The sequence below is a fragment of the Ranitomeya imitator genome, chromosome 2, assembly GCF_032444005.1.
Source record: "Ranitomeya imitator isolate aRanImi1 chromosome 2, aRanImi1.pri, whole genome shotgun sequence".
NCBI lineage: Eukaryota > Metazoa > Chordata > Amphibia > Anura > Dendrobatidae > Ranitomeya > Ranitomeya imitator.
Genome location: NC_091283.1, coordinates 394218056 through 394237086, shown reverse-complemented (window position 1 = coordinate 394237086; position 19031 = coordinate 394218056). Strand labels below are relative to the sequence as shown.

General features: G+C 43.9%; 1 protein-coding gene across 1 annotated transcript; it reads right to left on the bottom strand.

The window, feature by feature from the left end:
- Nucleotides 1-648: 648 nt before the first annotated feature.
- LOC138667032 (oocyte zinc finger protein XlCOF8.4-like) lies at nt 649-18342 on the bottom strand. The gene is made up of 7 exons (XM_069755280.1): nt 18286-18342; nt 17538-17687; nt 17229-17408; nt 17022-17145; nt 16843-16940; nt 9302-9392; nt 649-5059 (listed from the first exon to the last, which is right to left on the bottom strand). Exons 1-7 carry the CDS (start codon nt 18310-18312, stop codon nt 4308-4310), a joined length of 1422 nt encoding a protein of 473 aa, XP_069611381.1. The 5' UTR covers nt 18313-18342; the 3' UTR covers nt 649-4307.
- Nucleotides 18343-19031: the final 689 nt, after the last annotated feature.

Sequence of the window (19031 nt, the reverse complement as noted above, 5' to 3'; positions counted from 1 at the left end):
CATTCCAGCAAAGGGAGTAATGACGGATACTATTTTAGAATTTATAAAAGGGCTTGATAGTTTTCCAACAATGAATGACATTGTTGGTAGTGAATGTAAAATTGATGGAGAAAGGTTGAACTTTGATGGACCTCTGTCTTTTTGTCAACCTATGCAACCATGTTCAATTAAAAGCTTAAGACAATTCTTAGAACAATTGCTACTAGCTTCTGCCCATTTATGACAGATTATTTATCAACTGGAAAAGAGGGGAAAACCTGTACACGTAATTCCTTAATAATTAGTTGTCTCTGCAGATAATGTTACATTGAGACTTTATTCCACCAATATTTGGTGCACTTATACAGCAAAATCTTTTAACAAACACCTGCCTGCCCTGTAATTATTGTCTTTCTCATCAAATTGGGAGTTGCTAAAATATCTGAATACTTGGATAGTTGTGATAGCCAACTAATCTTATGACTGTGGAAATCCATAAATTGTCTGGGTCTTAGATTTTATAGTTTGTTTTATACTATCTGGAAAACAAGAAAGAAGACACCACCCAACATCGAAGCACAAGGCATCATAATACCTAACTGCAGGATACAATCATAAAAAAATGAATTCCTACAAACTAGCCTAATATAATAAATATTAACGAAAATGAAAAATACAAATAAAACTTTATTGAAGGTAAGATACAGTTGATTATTATCACAATATTAAATCCACATACCTAAACAACATGGGCATCTTGAAAATGCTGACTAGCTGGGCCGAGGAGGAAGAGAACAGCAGAGAAGTACAGTAGTATATACAGTAGTGTCCAAAATAATAGCAGTCCAATATGACTAATCACTGTTTTTGGTATAAATTATATCACCACATGTCAAACAATTTACCAGTTGGTGCAGAAGATTCTAAGAAAACCAACAGACTCAATTTTTCGAACAGACCAGTGTTAATTTGGTATTTTCTGCAAAGCAGTTAAAAATTATATACATTTCTCTTCATGTTTTGAATTAGAAAACGTGTGAAATGTTCCCAATGTATGGAAATAAAAACAAGTGTAAAGATTTTGTGATTAACTCATGTTTTTGAACACTACTGTATGAACATACAAATACCTTCTATCAAGGAATAAATATTCAAACGTGACTAGAATGCGACATGAGATGGTCGACAGTTCAACATAAAACAATATATCCAATAACATATAAGAGAAATGGTCCCATCAATAAGTAGGATACATCATCAATATAGTCAGCCGCACACTGCTGCAAAAGGAATGGTGTGGATTAGGAATAAAGTTCTGGAGGACACGAGTAACAAATTATGGATCTATATTAAATGTAACTTCTTGAATTTAAAATGTCAGAATATGTTCTACTTCCCTACATTTACACAGATAAAATTGGATATAATGGTGCACCAGGGAGCTGTCAGCGCATAGGAGTTCCTCACGTCGTAAGCGTGATGACTTCACTAGATCGTGCTGGCTGCTTGGAGCCACAAAGCATAAACTGGAGCAGTGTATCAATGAAACGGGGATAAATGTTAATTTCTTGTTTTTCAGTGCATTTTTTTAAGAGGGAAGACACTAATCTGCATTGGGAAGCATTGTAGCAGCCTCATAGGGTACTGAGGGGTGCAGTGGGCACATTACACTGTACTGGGGAGACCAGTGATGGCCTATACTAAATTAAGGTGCACACACTGTGAGGGTATAGTACTGTATAGGGGAATAAAAACAGTCTCATATTTGTAATGGTGCTATGTGTGTGGAAGGTTGGCAGCCAATAATAATGATTTGCACAAGCAACATTGCGTAGCCCTGGCCCTTACATTTTATTCACTCGTACATGGATCTTGACTTAAGCAGAGCCCTCTAGATTATATTCTCGGAGTGACAGCTGTCTGGTGGAGGGAGCTAACAGAGAATTGTCATGATACAACAGGAAGTCAGGGATGGAATTCTGAGATAGTCAGAAATACGAGCCCAAGTCAGGAATTAATAACGGGGAGATTCAAAGCAGATAACTACCGTCATTTTCGGACTATAAGAAGCACGGACCAGAAGACACAACCCAAATTTTTTTGAGGAAAATACAATAAAATGATTTTTTTATAAGATGGGGGTCCTTCTTATAGTCCAAATTTAATGTTTCTTACCTGGGGGTAAGAGTGGAGCAGGGTCACAGGAGGCATGGTCTCTTCCTCAAGAAACTGGTGACAAACGTGGAGCAATACTGCAGGCCCTGGGTGAGAGAAGTGGGTACCCCAGCAGTGCGATGCTGCGGGCCCTGGGTGAGAGAAGTGGGTACCCCAGCGGTGTGATGCTGCGGGTCCAGTGTCGGCGGTGAGGCAGAGTGGAGTGTATTGCTTTCCCGACGGCCATTTTCCTGAAGGTGTGGTCCGCCGTAGGCACCGCATGCACAGACTGGCATCTCGGCCTGTGGGCTTCAGGGAAATGGCTGCTGGAAGTGGCGCTTGCGCAGATCGAGATCTCAACCGGGCTGAGATCCCAGTCTGTGCATGCGCTGCATCCAGTGGCTTCAGGAAAATGGCCACTGGGAAAGCAATGCACTCCGCCCTGCCTCACAACCAACACCGGGCCCACAGCACTGCACCACTTCTGCCATTGCCGAACTCTTGAGGAAGGGACCCAGGCTCCTGTGATCCCGCTCCACTGCTGCAACCCCGCAGTAATCTACATTCGGACTAGAAGATGCAAGCTCCATTTCCCCAAAAAATTTTTGGAAAAAAAAGTGCGTCTTAAAGTCTAAAAAATACGGTAACAAGTTATATGTGGCAGATTAACATAGGCTGGTCAGGTCTAAATATAGGGTGGTCCCACCCATGGTGCATAGCAGAGAACTGAATAGAACAGATAATCAACTATCTGCAGTAAGACATAGCTGGGCAGTACGACAGGTGCTAGCCATGCTGATGTTGCACAAGACTGTTTGCATTCCACAGTACAAGAGAGATTCCGCCTAGCGACAGAATTCGTAGGAGAGGGTTTAGAAAGACGTAAAAATACCGCATTGGGACGCTGTGATGGCTTTATACTGTGATGAGGGCACTGTGGGGGCAACATATTGTGAGGAGGAACTGAGTGTGCCAAAAGGGAATCTGTCAATAGGATTAACCATCCTAAGCAATCTATAAGGGCCTGTCATAGAAAGTTGAATAAAATTATATCCTTGATATTTGCAATTCAATGCTTATTCCCGAGAGTTAAGATCGACCATCTGGACAAAGATCTCCTTGATAATCTTCCTACACGGTCTTTTCTTCCCCATGAAAGGGGAGTTACTGAGCTTGAGACATGTGGATCAAGAGAGCAGACTGTCAGTCATTACATGTCTGACACTGGTAACGTGCCCTCTCATTTAAAATAATCTCTGGTGGCAGATTACTAGGGAGATATATGTCTGGCCCATAGATCTTAACAGCTTATTTACATATTAAGAAAAGTGTGGATTTCTTTGGAATAACATCAGATCACAGATCTATATAATTTTATTCAACTTTCTATGTCATACATGCCCATATAGATGGCTTAGAAGGGTTGATCCTACTGACAAATGCCCTTTAATTCTGTGTTGGGCGGAATCATACTGTGCATGTTGGGGGTACAGTACAGGTAATATGTGTGTGGGCAATTAACAGATGGAACATCATACTGTGCAGATCTGGGGTCGTTATACTGTGTGGATATTATGGAAGGTGTATTGTAGGTGGGCACCAAGGGGCATATCTAAGGGTACTATTTTTGTGTGCATGTCATAATACATTTACTCCTTTCCGGTCTTTGAAAGTTGGAAAGTATGCTCTTCTGTGATCCCGCCAGATAATTGTTTTTTTTACTTGGTTGGGGTGAAGTGGTTTGAGGGTGTTCCAAATTCAGACATTTGCTTTGAGACCTTATAATTTTTAAGTACACCCCTGGTATCATCTATTTATCAGGTTATACTATTAGAGGAGACAAGCTGGGAATTGAATGATTGTCTGGGGAACGGTCCTGATTATGTATAGTAAAGTGTCTCCATGACTGATGTTGAATAGGATAGAAGAAAGTGTCACCAGACAACCGTTTTAAGCTGAAGTTATTCAATATATAAAAGTTAAATAATTTATACACATATAGGTGTATAATTTGCATACTAATTGTTAATCAATAGTGATTGGCTAGTGTATACATTTTCTAATAATTTAGTGCTTCAAATTGTTTTCCCGTTTTTTTTGTTGTTGTGTGACTTTGCGACGAATTGCAATTTTTCTTGCATATGCAGTCGAAAAAATTAAAAAAGAGAAAATGACTACTTCCCTGTATGAGTTCTATGATGTGTAATAAGACGTGATTTCTCATTAAAGCATTTTCCACACTCTGAACATGAAAACGGTTTCTCCCCTGTGTGAATTCTGTGATGTCTAACAAGATTTGATTTCTCATTAAAACGTTTTCCGCATTCTGAACACGAAAACGGCTTCTCCCCCGTGTGAGTTCTCTGATGTCTAGCAAGATTTGACGTCTCATTAAAACATTTCCCACAAACTGAACATGAAAATGGCTTCTCCCCTGTGTGAGTTCTCTGATGCTTAGCAAGATCTGATTTCTGATAAAAACATTTCCCACACTGTGAGCACGAAAATGGCTTTTCCCCTGTATGGATTCTTTGATGTGTAACAAGATTTGATTTCTCTGTAAACAATTTACCACATTCTGAACATAAAAATTCCTTATCCCAGGTGTGACTTCTCTGATGAGCATCGAGTCTTGATTTAATACTGTTATATCTCCCAAATTCTGAACATAAAAACTGTTTCTCCCCCATTTGAGCTATCTCATGTTCAACAGGTCTTGTTTGAATTTTATTTTGCAGATTGGTCATTGATGTTGCAGAAGATAGAACCTGTTGACAATGGTGAGATGGTATATCTTTTCTGAGAAGGGCTGGAGGTATAGCCGAGTTAATAGCATGTTCTTCACATGTATCTTGTTTGATTCCATGACCATCTGCTGCAAAATCGAAAAATATCAGATGTCCCTCTGAGCTTTTGGTACAGTCATCTGCAAGTAATAAAACTTGATTTTATTATTTTTCAATAACATATTATTGTATATTTAATAACATTACCCTACATTTTTTAATTCAATTATCAACTAAAATAGTAGACCTCAAATCCTGGACTAATAGATTAAGGTGCTAGGCCACCAGGATGTGCTATTTCAATTTTTCACTTCTCTATTGAACCTGTTCTCTCCATGGGTTCATATTTCACTTTGCCTGTCACCAATCTTTACCAGTTACATGTTCAGTGGATAAAAGTGAAAAGATACTAAAAGACTGACGGTAAGTCAATGCTATTAGGTGGTGTCTGTCTGATAACCTCCTTCATAGCTAAATGCACTCTACTACAGAAGAGGACACATGCGAGTATGAGTATGATTATGAACAAGTAAGCCATGGCTTTGAAGAAAGCATAGGGCTTTGTCTTTTTTATAAAACTAAGCAGATAATATAAGAAAAGAGAACAAGTTCTTTGTATTTTTTTATTTATCTATGATTAAGTTTAGCTCCCTTCTTCACTGTCTCACGCACACACTGCCTGGCCGATAAAGAATCTATCTGTCATCCTCTCCCTCACGTCACCACCACCTATCTGCAATGTAAAAAGGAGCTGCTAAAAAAAACGTATTTATAGAAGTCCGGCACAGTCCGGAAGAAAATGGCCGCTCCTTACTCCCCACAGTCACTGCCCGGCGCCCGCATACTCCCCTCCAGTCACCGCTCACACAGGGTTAATGCCAGCGGTAACAGACCGCGTTATGCCACGGGTAACGCACTCCGTAACCGCGGCTATTAACCCTGTGTGTCCCCAACCTTTTACTATTGATGCTGCCTCTGCGGCATCAATAGTAAAAAGATCTAAATGTTAAAAATAAAAATAAAAAAATAAATAAACCTGCTATACTCACCCTCCGTTGTCGACGATCCGCTCGTGCCTGCCGCCATCTTCCGTTCCCGGCGATGCATTGCGAAATTACCCAGAAGACTTTGGCGGCAAATGGTGGAATGACGGAAAATGGCGGCAGCCGCGCGCGTATCGCTGGAGCTTCGGTGGATCCCAGGGGGTGAGTATATAACTATTTTTTATTTTAATTATTTTTTTAACAGGGATATGGTGCCCACACTGCTATATACTACGTGGGCTGTGTTAGATACCGCGTGGCTGCTATATATTACATGGGCAGTGTTATATACTGCGTGGGCTGTGCTATATATTATGTGGCCACTGTTATATACTGCGTGGACAGTGTTATATACTACGTGGCTGCTATATACTGCGTGGGCAGTGTTATATACTATGTGGCTGCTATATACTGCATGGCCTGTGTTATATACTAGGCCGCCTGTGTTATACAGTATACTGCGTGGCTGCTATATCCTGCGTGGGCTGTGTTATATAGTACGTGGCTGTGTTATATAATGCGTGGTCACTGTTATATATTGCGTGGCCTGTATTAACGCATCGGGTACTCTACAATATGTATGTAATATTTGTTTAAATGCAGATTGCACATTTTCTGTTAGTACAATAAACCTCATTTCAAGGCAGGAACATTACTGTGTCCAACAGTTATTAGATATATGAAACAAATAGCTGTTGCAAAAAAACAATTTTTATAAAACATTAAGCTTAAGATTAATAGGGGTGCCCACACTTTTTCATATGTATACATATACATATATACAGTACAGACCACAAGTTTGGACACATCTTCTCATTTAAAGATTTTTCTGTATTTTCATGACTATGAAAATTATACATTCACACTGAAGGCATCAAAACTATGAATTAACACATGTGGAATTATATACTTAACAAAAAAGTGTGAAACAACTGAAATTATGTCTTATATTCTAGGTTCTTCAAAGTAGCCACCTTTTGCTTTGATGACTGCTTTGCACACTCTTGCCATTCTCTTGATGAGCTTCAAGAGGTAGTCACCGGGAATGGTCTTCCAACAATCTTGAAGGAGTTCCCAGAGATGCTTAGCACTTGGCCCTTTTGCCTTCACTCTGCAGTCCAGTTCACCCCAAACCATCTCGATTGGGTTCAGGTCTGGTGACTGTAGAGGCCGGGTCATCTGGCGTAGCACCCCATCACTCTCCTTCTTGGTCAAATAGCCCTTACACAGCCTGGAGGTGTGTTTGGGGTCATTATCCTGTTGAAAAAATAAATGATGGTCCAACTAAACGCAAACCAGATGGACTAGCTTGCCACTGCAAGATGCTGTGGTAGCCATGCTGGTTCAGTATGCCTTCAATTTTGAATAAATCCCCAACAGTGTCACCAGCAAAGCAGCCCCATACTATCACACCTCCTCCTCCATGCTTCACGGTGGGAACCAGGCATGTAGAGTCCATCCGTTCACCTTTTCTGCGTCGCACAAAGACATGGTGGTAGGAACCAAAGATCTCAAATTTGGACTCATCAGACCAAAGCACAGATTTCCACTGGTCTAATGTCCATTCCTTGCGTTCTTTAGCCCAAACAAGTCTATTCTGCTTTTTGCCTGTCCTTAGCAGTGGTTTCCTAGCAGCTATTTTACCATGAAGGCCTGCTGCACAAAGTCTCCTCTTAACAGTTGTTGTAGAGATGTGTCTGCTGCTAGAACTCTGTGTGGCATTGACCTGGTCTCTAATCTGAGCTGCTGGTGACTCAGATAAACTTATCCTCAGAAGCAGAGGTGACTCTTGGTCTTCCTTTCCTGGGGCGGTCCTCATGTGAGCCAGTTTCTTTGTAGTGCTTGATGGTTTTTGCAACTGCACTTGGGGACACTTTCAAAGTTTGCCCGATTTTTCGGACTGACTGACCTTCATTTCCTAAAGTAATGATGGCCACTTGTTCTTCTTTACTTAGCTGCTTTTTTCTTGCCATAATACAAATTCTAACAGTCTATACAGTAGGACTATCAGCTGTGTATCCACCAGACTTCTGCACAACACAACTGATGGTCCCAATCCCACTTATAAGGGAAGAAATCCCACTTATTAAACCTGACAGGGCACACCTATGAAGTGAAAACCATTTCCGGTGACTACCTCTTGAAGCTCATCAAGAGAATGCCAAGAGTGTGCAAAGCAGTCATCAAAGCAAAAGGTGGCTACTTTGAAGAACCTAGAATATAAGACATATTTTCAGTTGTTTCACACTTTTTTGTTAAGTATATAATTCCACATGTGTTATTTCATAGTTTTGATGCCTTCAGTGTGAATATACAATTTTCATAGTCATGAAAATACAGAAAAATCTTTGAATGAGAAGGTGTGTCCAAACTTTTGATCTGTACTATATATATATATATATATATATATATGTGTATATATATATATATATATATACATATATATATATATATATATATATATATATATATATATATATATATATATATATATATATGTATGTATGTATGTATGTATGTATGTATATATATATATATATATATATATATATGTATATGTATATGTATATGTATATGTATATATATATATATATATATATATATATATATATATATATATATATATACATATATATTTATATTTATAAGATGCACTTTTTTCCCCCAAATTTGGGGGGAAAATGGGGGTGCGTCTTATAATTCGATAATACCTTACCGAACGTGGTGGAGCAGGATCCCAGGGTCGCTGCTGGAGGAGGCAAGAGTGGCACGTTGCTGCAGGCCACAGGCTGGGATGAGTGGGTGTTTGGAATTGCGACACTGCGGGTGTTCGGTGGTGCAGGGGCCCCGCCGACGTTTTGTGAAAGCCCTGGACCCCCCCACTTCTATGTTTTACATTATGGTGGACTCTGGAAAATGGCTGCTGGGGGCAGCGCATGCACAGATGGAGATTTCGGCACCAAGATCTCAGCGCCAAGATCTTCATCAGCGCATGCGCCGCCCCTGGCAGCAATTTTTCCGGAGTCACTAATAGGCTGTATGCGAGATGCTTTGCATCATCTGTATGTGAACAGCGCAGCATACAGATTATTTTTTGTGCACTAATATACCAGACAACCACTCCCTCCATAGATTGGTAGGCTGAGAGTGGCTTTTTCATTGGTATTGTTGCACCTGTGTTGCCGCCATCTTTAATTGGATCTACTGCACCCTGAGAGTGCATTTGTTTGGAGGCCTGGGCAGGTAAGCATCTCTGCCTTTTTTCTGGTGTTTTTTTTTTTTTAAATCAGTGACTGAGTAGAATCTGTGACTTCTCAGCATTTAGTGGTCACTAGTCACCTGTGCGGTTATCTGTAGGAATCTCCTCTTTACACCGCTCATCACCCCTCACATATGTCTCTTTAGTATTAATATGGGGCAGATCTTCATCCTGAAACAAATGTTGTAAAAGTCACAGACAGAGGGAGAGGTCACGTGAAATTATTTAAAACAAAAGATCATAAATTAACAAGACGACCAAATATTACAGTAGTAGTTATTACGTATCTTAAAGTGAATCTGTCAGCCTGTTGTATGGATTTTCTCCCAATTTTCTGGCTATAGAGACTGCTGGTTGGATTTGTTCTGTAGACTTTAAAGCACACCTGTTAGCAAAATTTTGCTAAGTAAACTAGAGGCATTGTTAGGTTAGCAGTACTAAACTGAGAAAAATGATAGCTGGGGTGAAGAAATCCGTCTTGTGGTCCTTGTGTAATCAGTGTTAGAAGTTTTCAGTTAAAGGGAACCTGTCACCCCCCAGGCGTTTTTAACTAATTATTATTATTTACTAGATGGTGGCCCGATTCTAACGCATTGGGTATTCTAGAATATGCATGTCCACGTAGTATATTGCCTAGTCACGTAGTATATTGCCCAGTCACGTAGTATATTGCACAGCCCACGTAGTATATTGCACAGCCACGTAGTATATTGCACAGCCACGTAGTATATTGCCCAGTCACGTAGTATATTGCCCAGCTACGTAGTATATTGCCCAGTCACATAGTATATTGCCCAGCGACGTAGTATATTGCCCAGCGACGTAGTATTCAGCACAGAGCCACGTAGTATATTGCCCAGTCACGTAGCATATTGCCCAGTCACGTAGTATATTGCCCAGTCACGTAGCATATTGCCCAGCCACGTAGTATATTGCCCAGCCACGTAGTATATTGCCCAGCCACGTAGTATATTGCCCAGCCACGTAGAATAGTGCCCAGTCACGTAGTATATTGCCCAGTCACGTAGCATATTGCCCAGTCACGTAGCATATTGCCCAGTCACGTAGCATATTGCCCAGTCACGTAGTATATTGCCCAGTCACGTAGTATATTGCCCAGTCACGTAGTATATTGCCCAGCGACATAGTATATTGCGCAGCGACATAGTATTCAGCACAGAGCCACGTAGAATATTGCCCAGCCACGTAGTATATTGCCCAGCCACGTAGAATAGTGCCCAGTCACGTAGTATATTGCCCAGTCACGTAGCATATTGCCCAGTCACGTAGCACATTGCCCAGTCACGTAGCATATTGCCCAGTCACGTAGCATATTGCCCAGTCACGTAGCATATTGCCCAGTCACGTAGTATATTGCCCAGTCACGTAGTATATTGCCCAGTCACGTAGTATATTGCCCAGCCACGTAGTATATTGCCCAGCCACGTAGTATATTTCCCAGTCACGTAGGTATATTGCACAGCCCAAGCAGTATTTAGCAGTGTGTGCACCATATCCCTGTTAAAAAAAAGTAATTTAAATAAAAAATAGTTATATACTCACCCCTGTGATCCAGCGAAGCTGTGTGATGCGGCCGCCATCTTCCGTTCCCAAGATGCATTGCGAAATTACCCAGATGACTTAGCGGTCTCGCGAGACCGCTAAGTCTTCTGGGTAAGTTCGCAATGCATCTCTGGGAACGGAAGATGGCGGCCGGCGCGAGCGACTCAGTGGACAACGGAGGGTGAGTATAGCAGGTTTTTTGTTTTTTTTATTATTTTTAACATTACATCTTTTTACTATTGATGCTGCCTATGGAGCATCAATAGTAAAAACTTGGTCACACAGGGTTAATAGCAGCAGCATAATGCGGTCCATTACCGCTGGCATTAACCCTGTGTGAGCGGTTACTGGAGGGGAGTATGGAGCCGACACTGACTGCGGGGAGTTTGGAGCGGAGCGCCGGGGACACTGACTGCGGGGAGTTTGGAGTGGAGCGCCGGGGACACTGACTGCGGGGAGTTTGGAGCGGGCTGATTGGCATGACAGGCAGCTGCCGAGACCAATCAGCGACGCGGGATTTCCGTTACAGAAGTTGAGGACAGAAAGACGGAAGTACCCCTTAGACAATTATATATATATATATATATATATATATGTCTGGGGGGCATGTCTTTTTCCCCCCGGACACAAACACCTGCCAGCCATCCATCAGGCCCTCCGGGCACCGCCTCCTCTGCAGTCATTAACGTCCCCAGCACCTGCGCTGTAAGTTTTTTTTCCGGGCATGCGCAGTTTGCGCTACCCTTCGACTCCCATCACATGATGGGAACTTACAGCGCAGGCGCTGGGGACGTTAATGACTGCAGAGGAGGTGGCGCCCAGAGGGGCTGAGGGATGGCTGGGAGGCGTTTGGGTCCGGGGGGAAAAGACATACTCCCTGGACAGACTACAGGTATGAGGGGCAAATTATAAACACGAATATTTCAGCGTTGGAAGGGACCCCAAATAAAAGAGCCACCTTGACAGAATGCAGCATTAGTGCTGCACAAGGTGGCTCTTTTAGTTAAAAACGCCAGGGGGGGTGACAGGTTCCCTTTAATGAGATTCTCGTGCTTCGGGGGGAAAATGAAGACAGAGTCTTATCTTGGTGCTCTAAGCCAGAGAAACCAAGGAAAAACCTGTCCACAGGCCTTCCCTTGGTTTCTCTGGCTTAGATCAGGAAAAGACGACACTGATTTACAGTGCCGCCCTGGAGTGCGGGCATATCATTAACTGAAAACTTCTAACACTGATTACACAGAAATCACAAGACGGATTTCTTCACTCCAGGTATCATTGTATTCAGTTTAACACTGGCAACCTGACAATGCCTGTAGTTTACATCGTCCCCGGGACAAATCCAACCAGCAGTCTCCATAACCAGAAAATTGGGAGAAAATCCATACATCTAACGTCTATGATCAGCTCCATCCTGTCATCTCCACCAATATAAAACATAGATTGAATGGCCACATTATTAGAGAGACACCCATGTATAATTTGGCCATCAGAAATTCAGCATTTCAACAATTAATAGATTTTATTAGGTGATTACATATAGTAGTTACTAGTTCTGCAGGAATTTGGGCCCAAGAGGACCGATTAGCTTCTTTTAATTTTTGCAAATAAAATGGAGGTACTCACATCCTCTTAACAACCTGTTCTACCATGTGTAAGAAATGCTATATAAGATTAAGTGTCATGATATGCACTGACCTAGCAGGGGGTCAGTCAGAGAATCGCACAACTCATACACAACGGGATGGTAAAGGAGAGAGGAGGACCCTACCATTAGGGAATGAGGGATGGACACCTCCTGAACACCAACCTGAGCCTGTCCCTGCACTCCTCTAATGCCCTAAGTGGGTCCTTTCCCCCGCCGCTGTCAGAAACCTCATCCCTCGCAGTCACCTCGCATTGCAGTTGCTAGTGCACTGGCCGGCAAGGGAGCTAGCCTCACCACTGCAGATGGTACAACACAGGGGTCAGTGACAAACACGAGGCAGACGAGGTAAAAGCAACAAACTTAGCTTAATAGCCTTCTCTGCTGCAAAGCACCATACAGCAGAAGGTACCCAGGCCACAAACTCCACAAAACCAGCAGATACACCACTGCAACCAGAGAGCTCCTTACTAGTGATAAGCGAGTATACTCGTTCGGGTTTTCCCGAGCACGCTCGGGTGATCTCCGAGTATTTGTTATTGCTTGGAGATATAGTTTTCATCGCCTTAGCAGCTTCAGTTAAAGGTTCCAGATACGCTGAATACATATTAAGAATGCCTGTTTGTTAGGGAATTCCCACATGTATTCAGTGTATCTCAGTTGCCGTAAATCATGCAATTGAGGTGATGAAAACCATATCTCCGAGCAATAACAAATACTCGGAGATCACCCGAGTGTGCTCAGGAAAACCCGAGCAACGAGTACACTCGCTCATCACTACTCCTTACTCCAGGCTTGGTCAACTTAGATTACTCTATCACTGACAATCAGGTGCCTATTTAAAGGATGGTGGGAGTGATCACCACCTACATCAGCTGACCTAGCAACTCTGCAATTGCAGTGCACAGCCAGCAAGGGAAACTGACATTAACCGCTGCTGGCCTGAAAGGAAAAAAAACTACATTTAAATCATAGTGGAACCAGAGCTGCCACACATCCAAAAATGGATTGTGACAGTACCCCCTTTCAATGAGGGGCCTCTGGACCCTCAACACGGACCTCACCGGAAACGACGTACGATGAGGATGCCTCGATCCACTAGGGTTCACCTCTGCAGTCACCTGATCCTCAGGTTTATGGCAAACGCAGCCCAATGGAGATGGAAATAACGTAGGCTCAGGAAGCGCAACAAATCTCCAGAGCGCCGACCTGTGGAATACATTTGAACGTGTATTACTGGGGTTAATTCCAGCTGGAAAGCCCATGGGCTGATTATGGCCGACACCCGATATGGCCCGATCACTCTAGAACTCCAGATCCTAGAAGCATACTTCCACTTGATGTTTTTGGTGGACACCCACACGTACTCATTCACACACAGGTCCGGACCTGCATGTTTATTTCTATGCATACGTTTGCCAAAGGATTGTGAACTCTTTGAGGAACCAACAGCAGAGGCGTCCCCCAAACTCTTACCCTCACTACATACAGAGGGAACCATCACCCTCCCCGACCTCTCCTCCTAAGAAGACTCAGACTCAGGGTTTACTTGTGGTGAGGGTTGAGTCTTGCCCCTATTCCCTGGCAGCACCTCAGCTGCCCCTACCAGAGAAGAAGGGGTAGGTTGGAGAAGGACGGTTGAAATTGTAGCTCTCAGGCAGCAGTCCATACACGACTGGTCCTAGCTGACTACTTCCCTGGACCGCCAATCTATGACCAGATTGTGTCTCTTCAACCAATGGAGGCCTAAGACGATGATAGTTGGCATACTCTCCAAGACGTAGCACAACTCCCCATGAAGAGTCCCTATGCGCAGTTTAATATTATCCATGACTTGGGTCACCCTCCCCTGGCTGAGAGTGACAGAGTCAATTGCCTGAACACTAAAGAGTCTCGCCAGCATTCTACCCATCAGACTGTGGGTCTGAACAAAGTAAGAATCCACCAAATTGACTCCAGCTCCACTACCCACAAGCACCGGTATAGTCTCAGTAACCTCCCCAACCACCACTTTAGCATGAATGGTACACTTAGATGAAAAGATTTAGGAAATATACACACCCTGGTCGCCTCCCTCCACACGACCAGGAGAATGCAGCTTTGGAGACAAAGTACCAACTTTGGCGCGAGATGGTTATACATTAATGTAATGACCCGTAAGTCCACAGTAGAAATATGCGCCCATACCACGGCGAACCACAGGCATCCCAGTTTTAGAAGAGACTCCTCCCACCTGCATAGGTTCGTCAATCTGCACCAATGTGTCCTCCTCCCCAGAAAGAACAACAGGGGACGGATTCAGTCTATGTCTCTCCCTGAGGCATCTATCCACCGGGATAGCAAGGGCCGTGGCAGCTTCCTAAGACCCAGCAGCATACTGCACCACAGTATCCTGAAGCCTAGCTTACAGACCCTGAAAGAAATGACCCCTAAGAGCAGAGTCGTTCCACTGCATGTCAATGGTCCATCTGCTAAACTCGGAGAAGTACTCCTCAGCCGGCTGGCCCCCCTGTTTGATTTTACGGAGTCTAGACTCAACCAGGAAGACACCATCAGGATCCTCATACACAAGCGCCAATGCCGCAAGTGAGAAGGCCAAGGATTGGGGATCACCCTTGAGAAGGGAGACAATAATCTCCTAACTCAGTTACTCACTCCCTGAAGCAAAAATGTATCTCTAACTCCAGAAAACCTGTAAAAGAGAGATATGTTGGGTTCCGGTTGAACCTGGGCATGAGCTGAGACCCAGAACCCCGACACCAGCTGAAGCTGCTGCACTACCTGACACCGCAGCTCCTTAACCTCATCTGTGAGGGTCTGGATCAGCTGAGCAAAAGCCTGTGCTTGAGCCATCGGTTCACCAGAAAAGATAAAGGTCGGTTATAATGTCACGATATCTACTGACCCAGCAGTGGGTCGGTCAGCGGACGGCAGAACTCACACACACACACCGGGATGGTAAAGGTAGAGGAAGGCCCTACCAATAGCGAATGAGGGACGGACACCTCCTGAGCCCCAACCTGAGCCTGTCCCTGCACTCCCCTAATACCCTAAGCGGGTCCTTCCCCCCGCCGCTGTCAGGAACCTCGTAACTCGTTGTCACATCGCACTGCCCTGGCTAGTGCACTGGCCGGCACGGGCGCTAGCCTCACCACTGCAGATGGTACAACGCAGGGGTCAGTAACAGACGGGGTAAAAACACCAAACTTAGCTTAATAAACTTCTCTGCTGCAAAGCTCCTCACAGCAGAAGAAAGGAATCCAGACCACGAACTCCATGAAGCCATCAGATTCACCACTGCAAACAGAGAGCTCCTTACGCCAGGCTTGGTCAACTTAGACTGCTCTATCACCGACAGTCAGCTGATACATCAGGGGACTACTTAAAAGGATGGCGGGAGTGGTCACCACCCACATCAGCTGACCTAGCAACTCTGCAATTGCAGTACACAGCCAGCAAGGGAAACTGACATTAACCCCTGCTGGCCTGAAAGGAAAAAAAGCTACATTTAAATCATGAACCAGAGCTGCCATGCGTCCAAAAATGGATCGTGACTCTGAAGGCCTGAAAAGCAAGCAAAACTTACAGCCATACTGGATGTAATCGACCAATGTGTCTGGGTACATTGTCTTTCTACCATTGGGTTAACAGCTACTATAAAAGAATGAACTTAGTCTGACTCAGTGCTTAGGTAAGCCCTAGCATCTAAACATTCATCCACAAATATTAGATGACCTACAAGGTGCCCGCTGAATTTTCTTTTTCCATTAGACAATAGTTGCACTGTAACTCGTCGTCATTTGCTTTTGCACCATGTCTTCCTCAAAACAAGTCTTAATATTATTATTTATTTATATAGCACCATTAATTCCATGGTGCTGTACATGAGAAAGGGGTTACATACAGAGTTATAGATATTGTTTACAGTAAACAAATTTACAGTGACAGACCGGTACAGAGGGGAGAGGACCCTGTCCTTGCGGACTTACATTCTATATTAATATCTTCCTTGATAAGTTGCTTATGTCAACAAGATGCCCTTGCATTGGATTTTTTTTCTCAATCACCATATTATAAATATGTCCCATAAAAATACCAAGAGTTTGGCAATTATTTAAATACTCGACCTGGCCCTAGCACTAATTCATGCCTTGCTCAAAGTAGTTCAGAACACTTAATTTTTCCATTCTAATATGGAGTCATACTAAAAATTGATCACTTTATTTTATGCTGAACTCTGCAAACACAGGTTTAATTTCTATACAGAGAAGCTCCAATCAGGAAATGTCCAGTGTCTCTAATAAATTGTCCATTCAGTGTATAATACTGATGGATAAAAAGCAAGACTGAACACAAGACCTTCACAGCCTTCCACATCTCATAGGGGAGATCTCATGACACCTTTTCTCCATCTACCTGATGATCCTGAGGAACATTGGGATCTTCTTGTTTACAGTCCTGTGGGAGAAGAGGACGGGGACATCTCTCTGGTGTTGTCCTCTTACTGGATAGAACTGGAGGAAACACATACAGGGACTGAATTCATTCTTTATATACAGATAATTATAGGTCGTGTGTATTTAGTCCTGTCTTACCTGGTGATGTGAGGTGCTGGGGAACCTCCATAATGATGTCCTTGTACAGATCTTTGTGTCCTTCTATATACTCCCACTCCTCCATGGAGAAATAGATGGCGACATCCTGACACCTTATAGGAACCTGACACATACAATGATACCATCATCCCCCCGATTGATCCATAGCGTTACTGCATAATGTCCCAGCATTCCCAGCAGTGTCACCTCTCCAGTCAGCAACTCAATCATCTTGTAGGCAAGTTCTAGAATCTTCTGGTCATCGATGTCCTCGTGTATCAGGGGGTGAGGTGGAGGCCCCATGATTGGGCTCAAGGGTCTTCCCCGTCCCTCAGAGACAGGGTCCTGACAGCGCTCACTAGAGGTCTTCTTCACTACTGTGTAATCCTGGTTATGGAGAGACACATTAATAAACCTCACTACAGACATTTCCAGAGTCCTCACCTCTCCAGTTCTGTCCATCTGTTATTCCCATAGATAAGAATGATGTAATGTGACGTCATCAGAATCTCTCACCTCTCCAGTAAGCCGGAAGAGGATCTCTAGGGTGAGGTGTAATATCCTCTCCGCCATCTTGTCCCTGTCCCTATCCATCCTTGTGGGGTCACTCAGGAGAATTCTCTTATATAGAAGATCTCCACTGAGAGGATCCGATATTGTAGGGACCTGAATGGGGAGAAGATGACGATGTAACATCATAAAGATCCCATGTAAGAAATCTCCGGAGCTGTTACCGGTGTCACATGATCACTACATCCAGTCATGGTCCCGTCCTGCCCCCGATATAACACACAGTCCGATTATAGTCACCTACAGATATATTACAGGTTCAGCAGTAAAGGGGTTAATGTCTCCTGTGCCCAGGAAGGGTATGTGCCCACGATCAGGAACTGTAGGGAGTTTGACGCTATGTATTTATGCAGCGTCAAACCTGCAGCGGCCAGATGTTACAGCATAGTGGATGGGGTTTCAAGAAATCCCATGTCCAACTATGTGTCTACATACGCCCGCGGCTCACCGCAGAGACTGACATGTGGCTCATCTTTCCAGACCGCAGCATGTCAACTTCTCTTGTGGTGACACTAGTCTCAGCAAGAGAAATTACATCAATAGAATGTATTGAATGTGGTAAATCCGCATGGTTCAGCGAACACATGAGGATTTACCAGAGTTCAATAGAAGGCAGTGCTTTGGACTAAGCGAACATGCTCTGCTAGTTCCGGATTATGGGCACCCCGCCAAATGGGGAATCTCCAGCACCTACCTCCACCTGCAGAGCCACACACCACATCTATGGCTGTTCTGTGCGCACAGGACCTGTGATGAGGTCACAGGAGGGGAGGAGTCAGGGGTCACATGATCGGGGACCTCAGTGTATGCAGGACTCTGCTGTGCTAAGGCTACGTTCACATTAGCGTTTTGCGTGTTTGCGTCGGGCGACGCAGCGGCGACGCATGCGTCATGCGCCCCTATATTTAACATTGGGGACGCATGGACATGCATTGTGCTGCGTTGTGCGACGCGTGCGTTTTTTTTGCCGCAAGCGTCGGGCACAGAAAACGCAACAAGTTGCATTTTTCTTGCGTCCAAATTTTGGCAAAACACGACGCATGCGTCGCAAAACGCAGCGTTTTTGCGTGCGTTTTGGTGCGTTTTTATTGCCGTTGTGCGTTGCGTCGCCCACGCAGCGGCAAACAACGCAAATGTGAACATAGCCTTAGTGTGCTGGTTGTCATGGTGCTGGATGAGGGGAAGTTTATGTGTGGGGTCAGGAGGGAGGTAGAGGGTGGATGTAGCTGAACCGTGTGTGTATGAGGTGTACGGAGCGCAGTCATGTGTGTACGAGGTGTAAGGAGCAGAACTGTGTGTGTACGAGGTGTACGGAGTAGAGCTGTGTGTGTACGAGGTGTACGGAGTAGAGCTGTGTGTGTACGAGGTGTACGTAGCGGAGCCGTGTGTGTATGAGGTGTACAGAGCTTAGTCGCATGTGTACGGAGCGGAGCCGTGTGT

What these genes read in the sequence shown, in the direction of transcription:
- LOC138667032 (XM_069755280.1), bottom strand. Translation starts at nt 18,312, where the DNA reads ATGTGGTGTGTGGCTCTGCAGGTGGAG. An exon ending in TCTTCCGGCTTACTGGAGAG is followed by an intron (nt 17,409 to 17,537) that starts GTGAGAGATTCT and finishes CTCCATAACCAG; the next exon opens with GATTACACAGTAGTGAAGAA. An exon ending in ATGTTCCTCAGGATCATCAG is followed by an intron (nt 9,393 to 16,842) that starts GTAGATGGAGAA and finishes CATTTGTTTCAG; the next exon opens with GATGAAGATCTGCCCCATAT.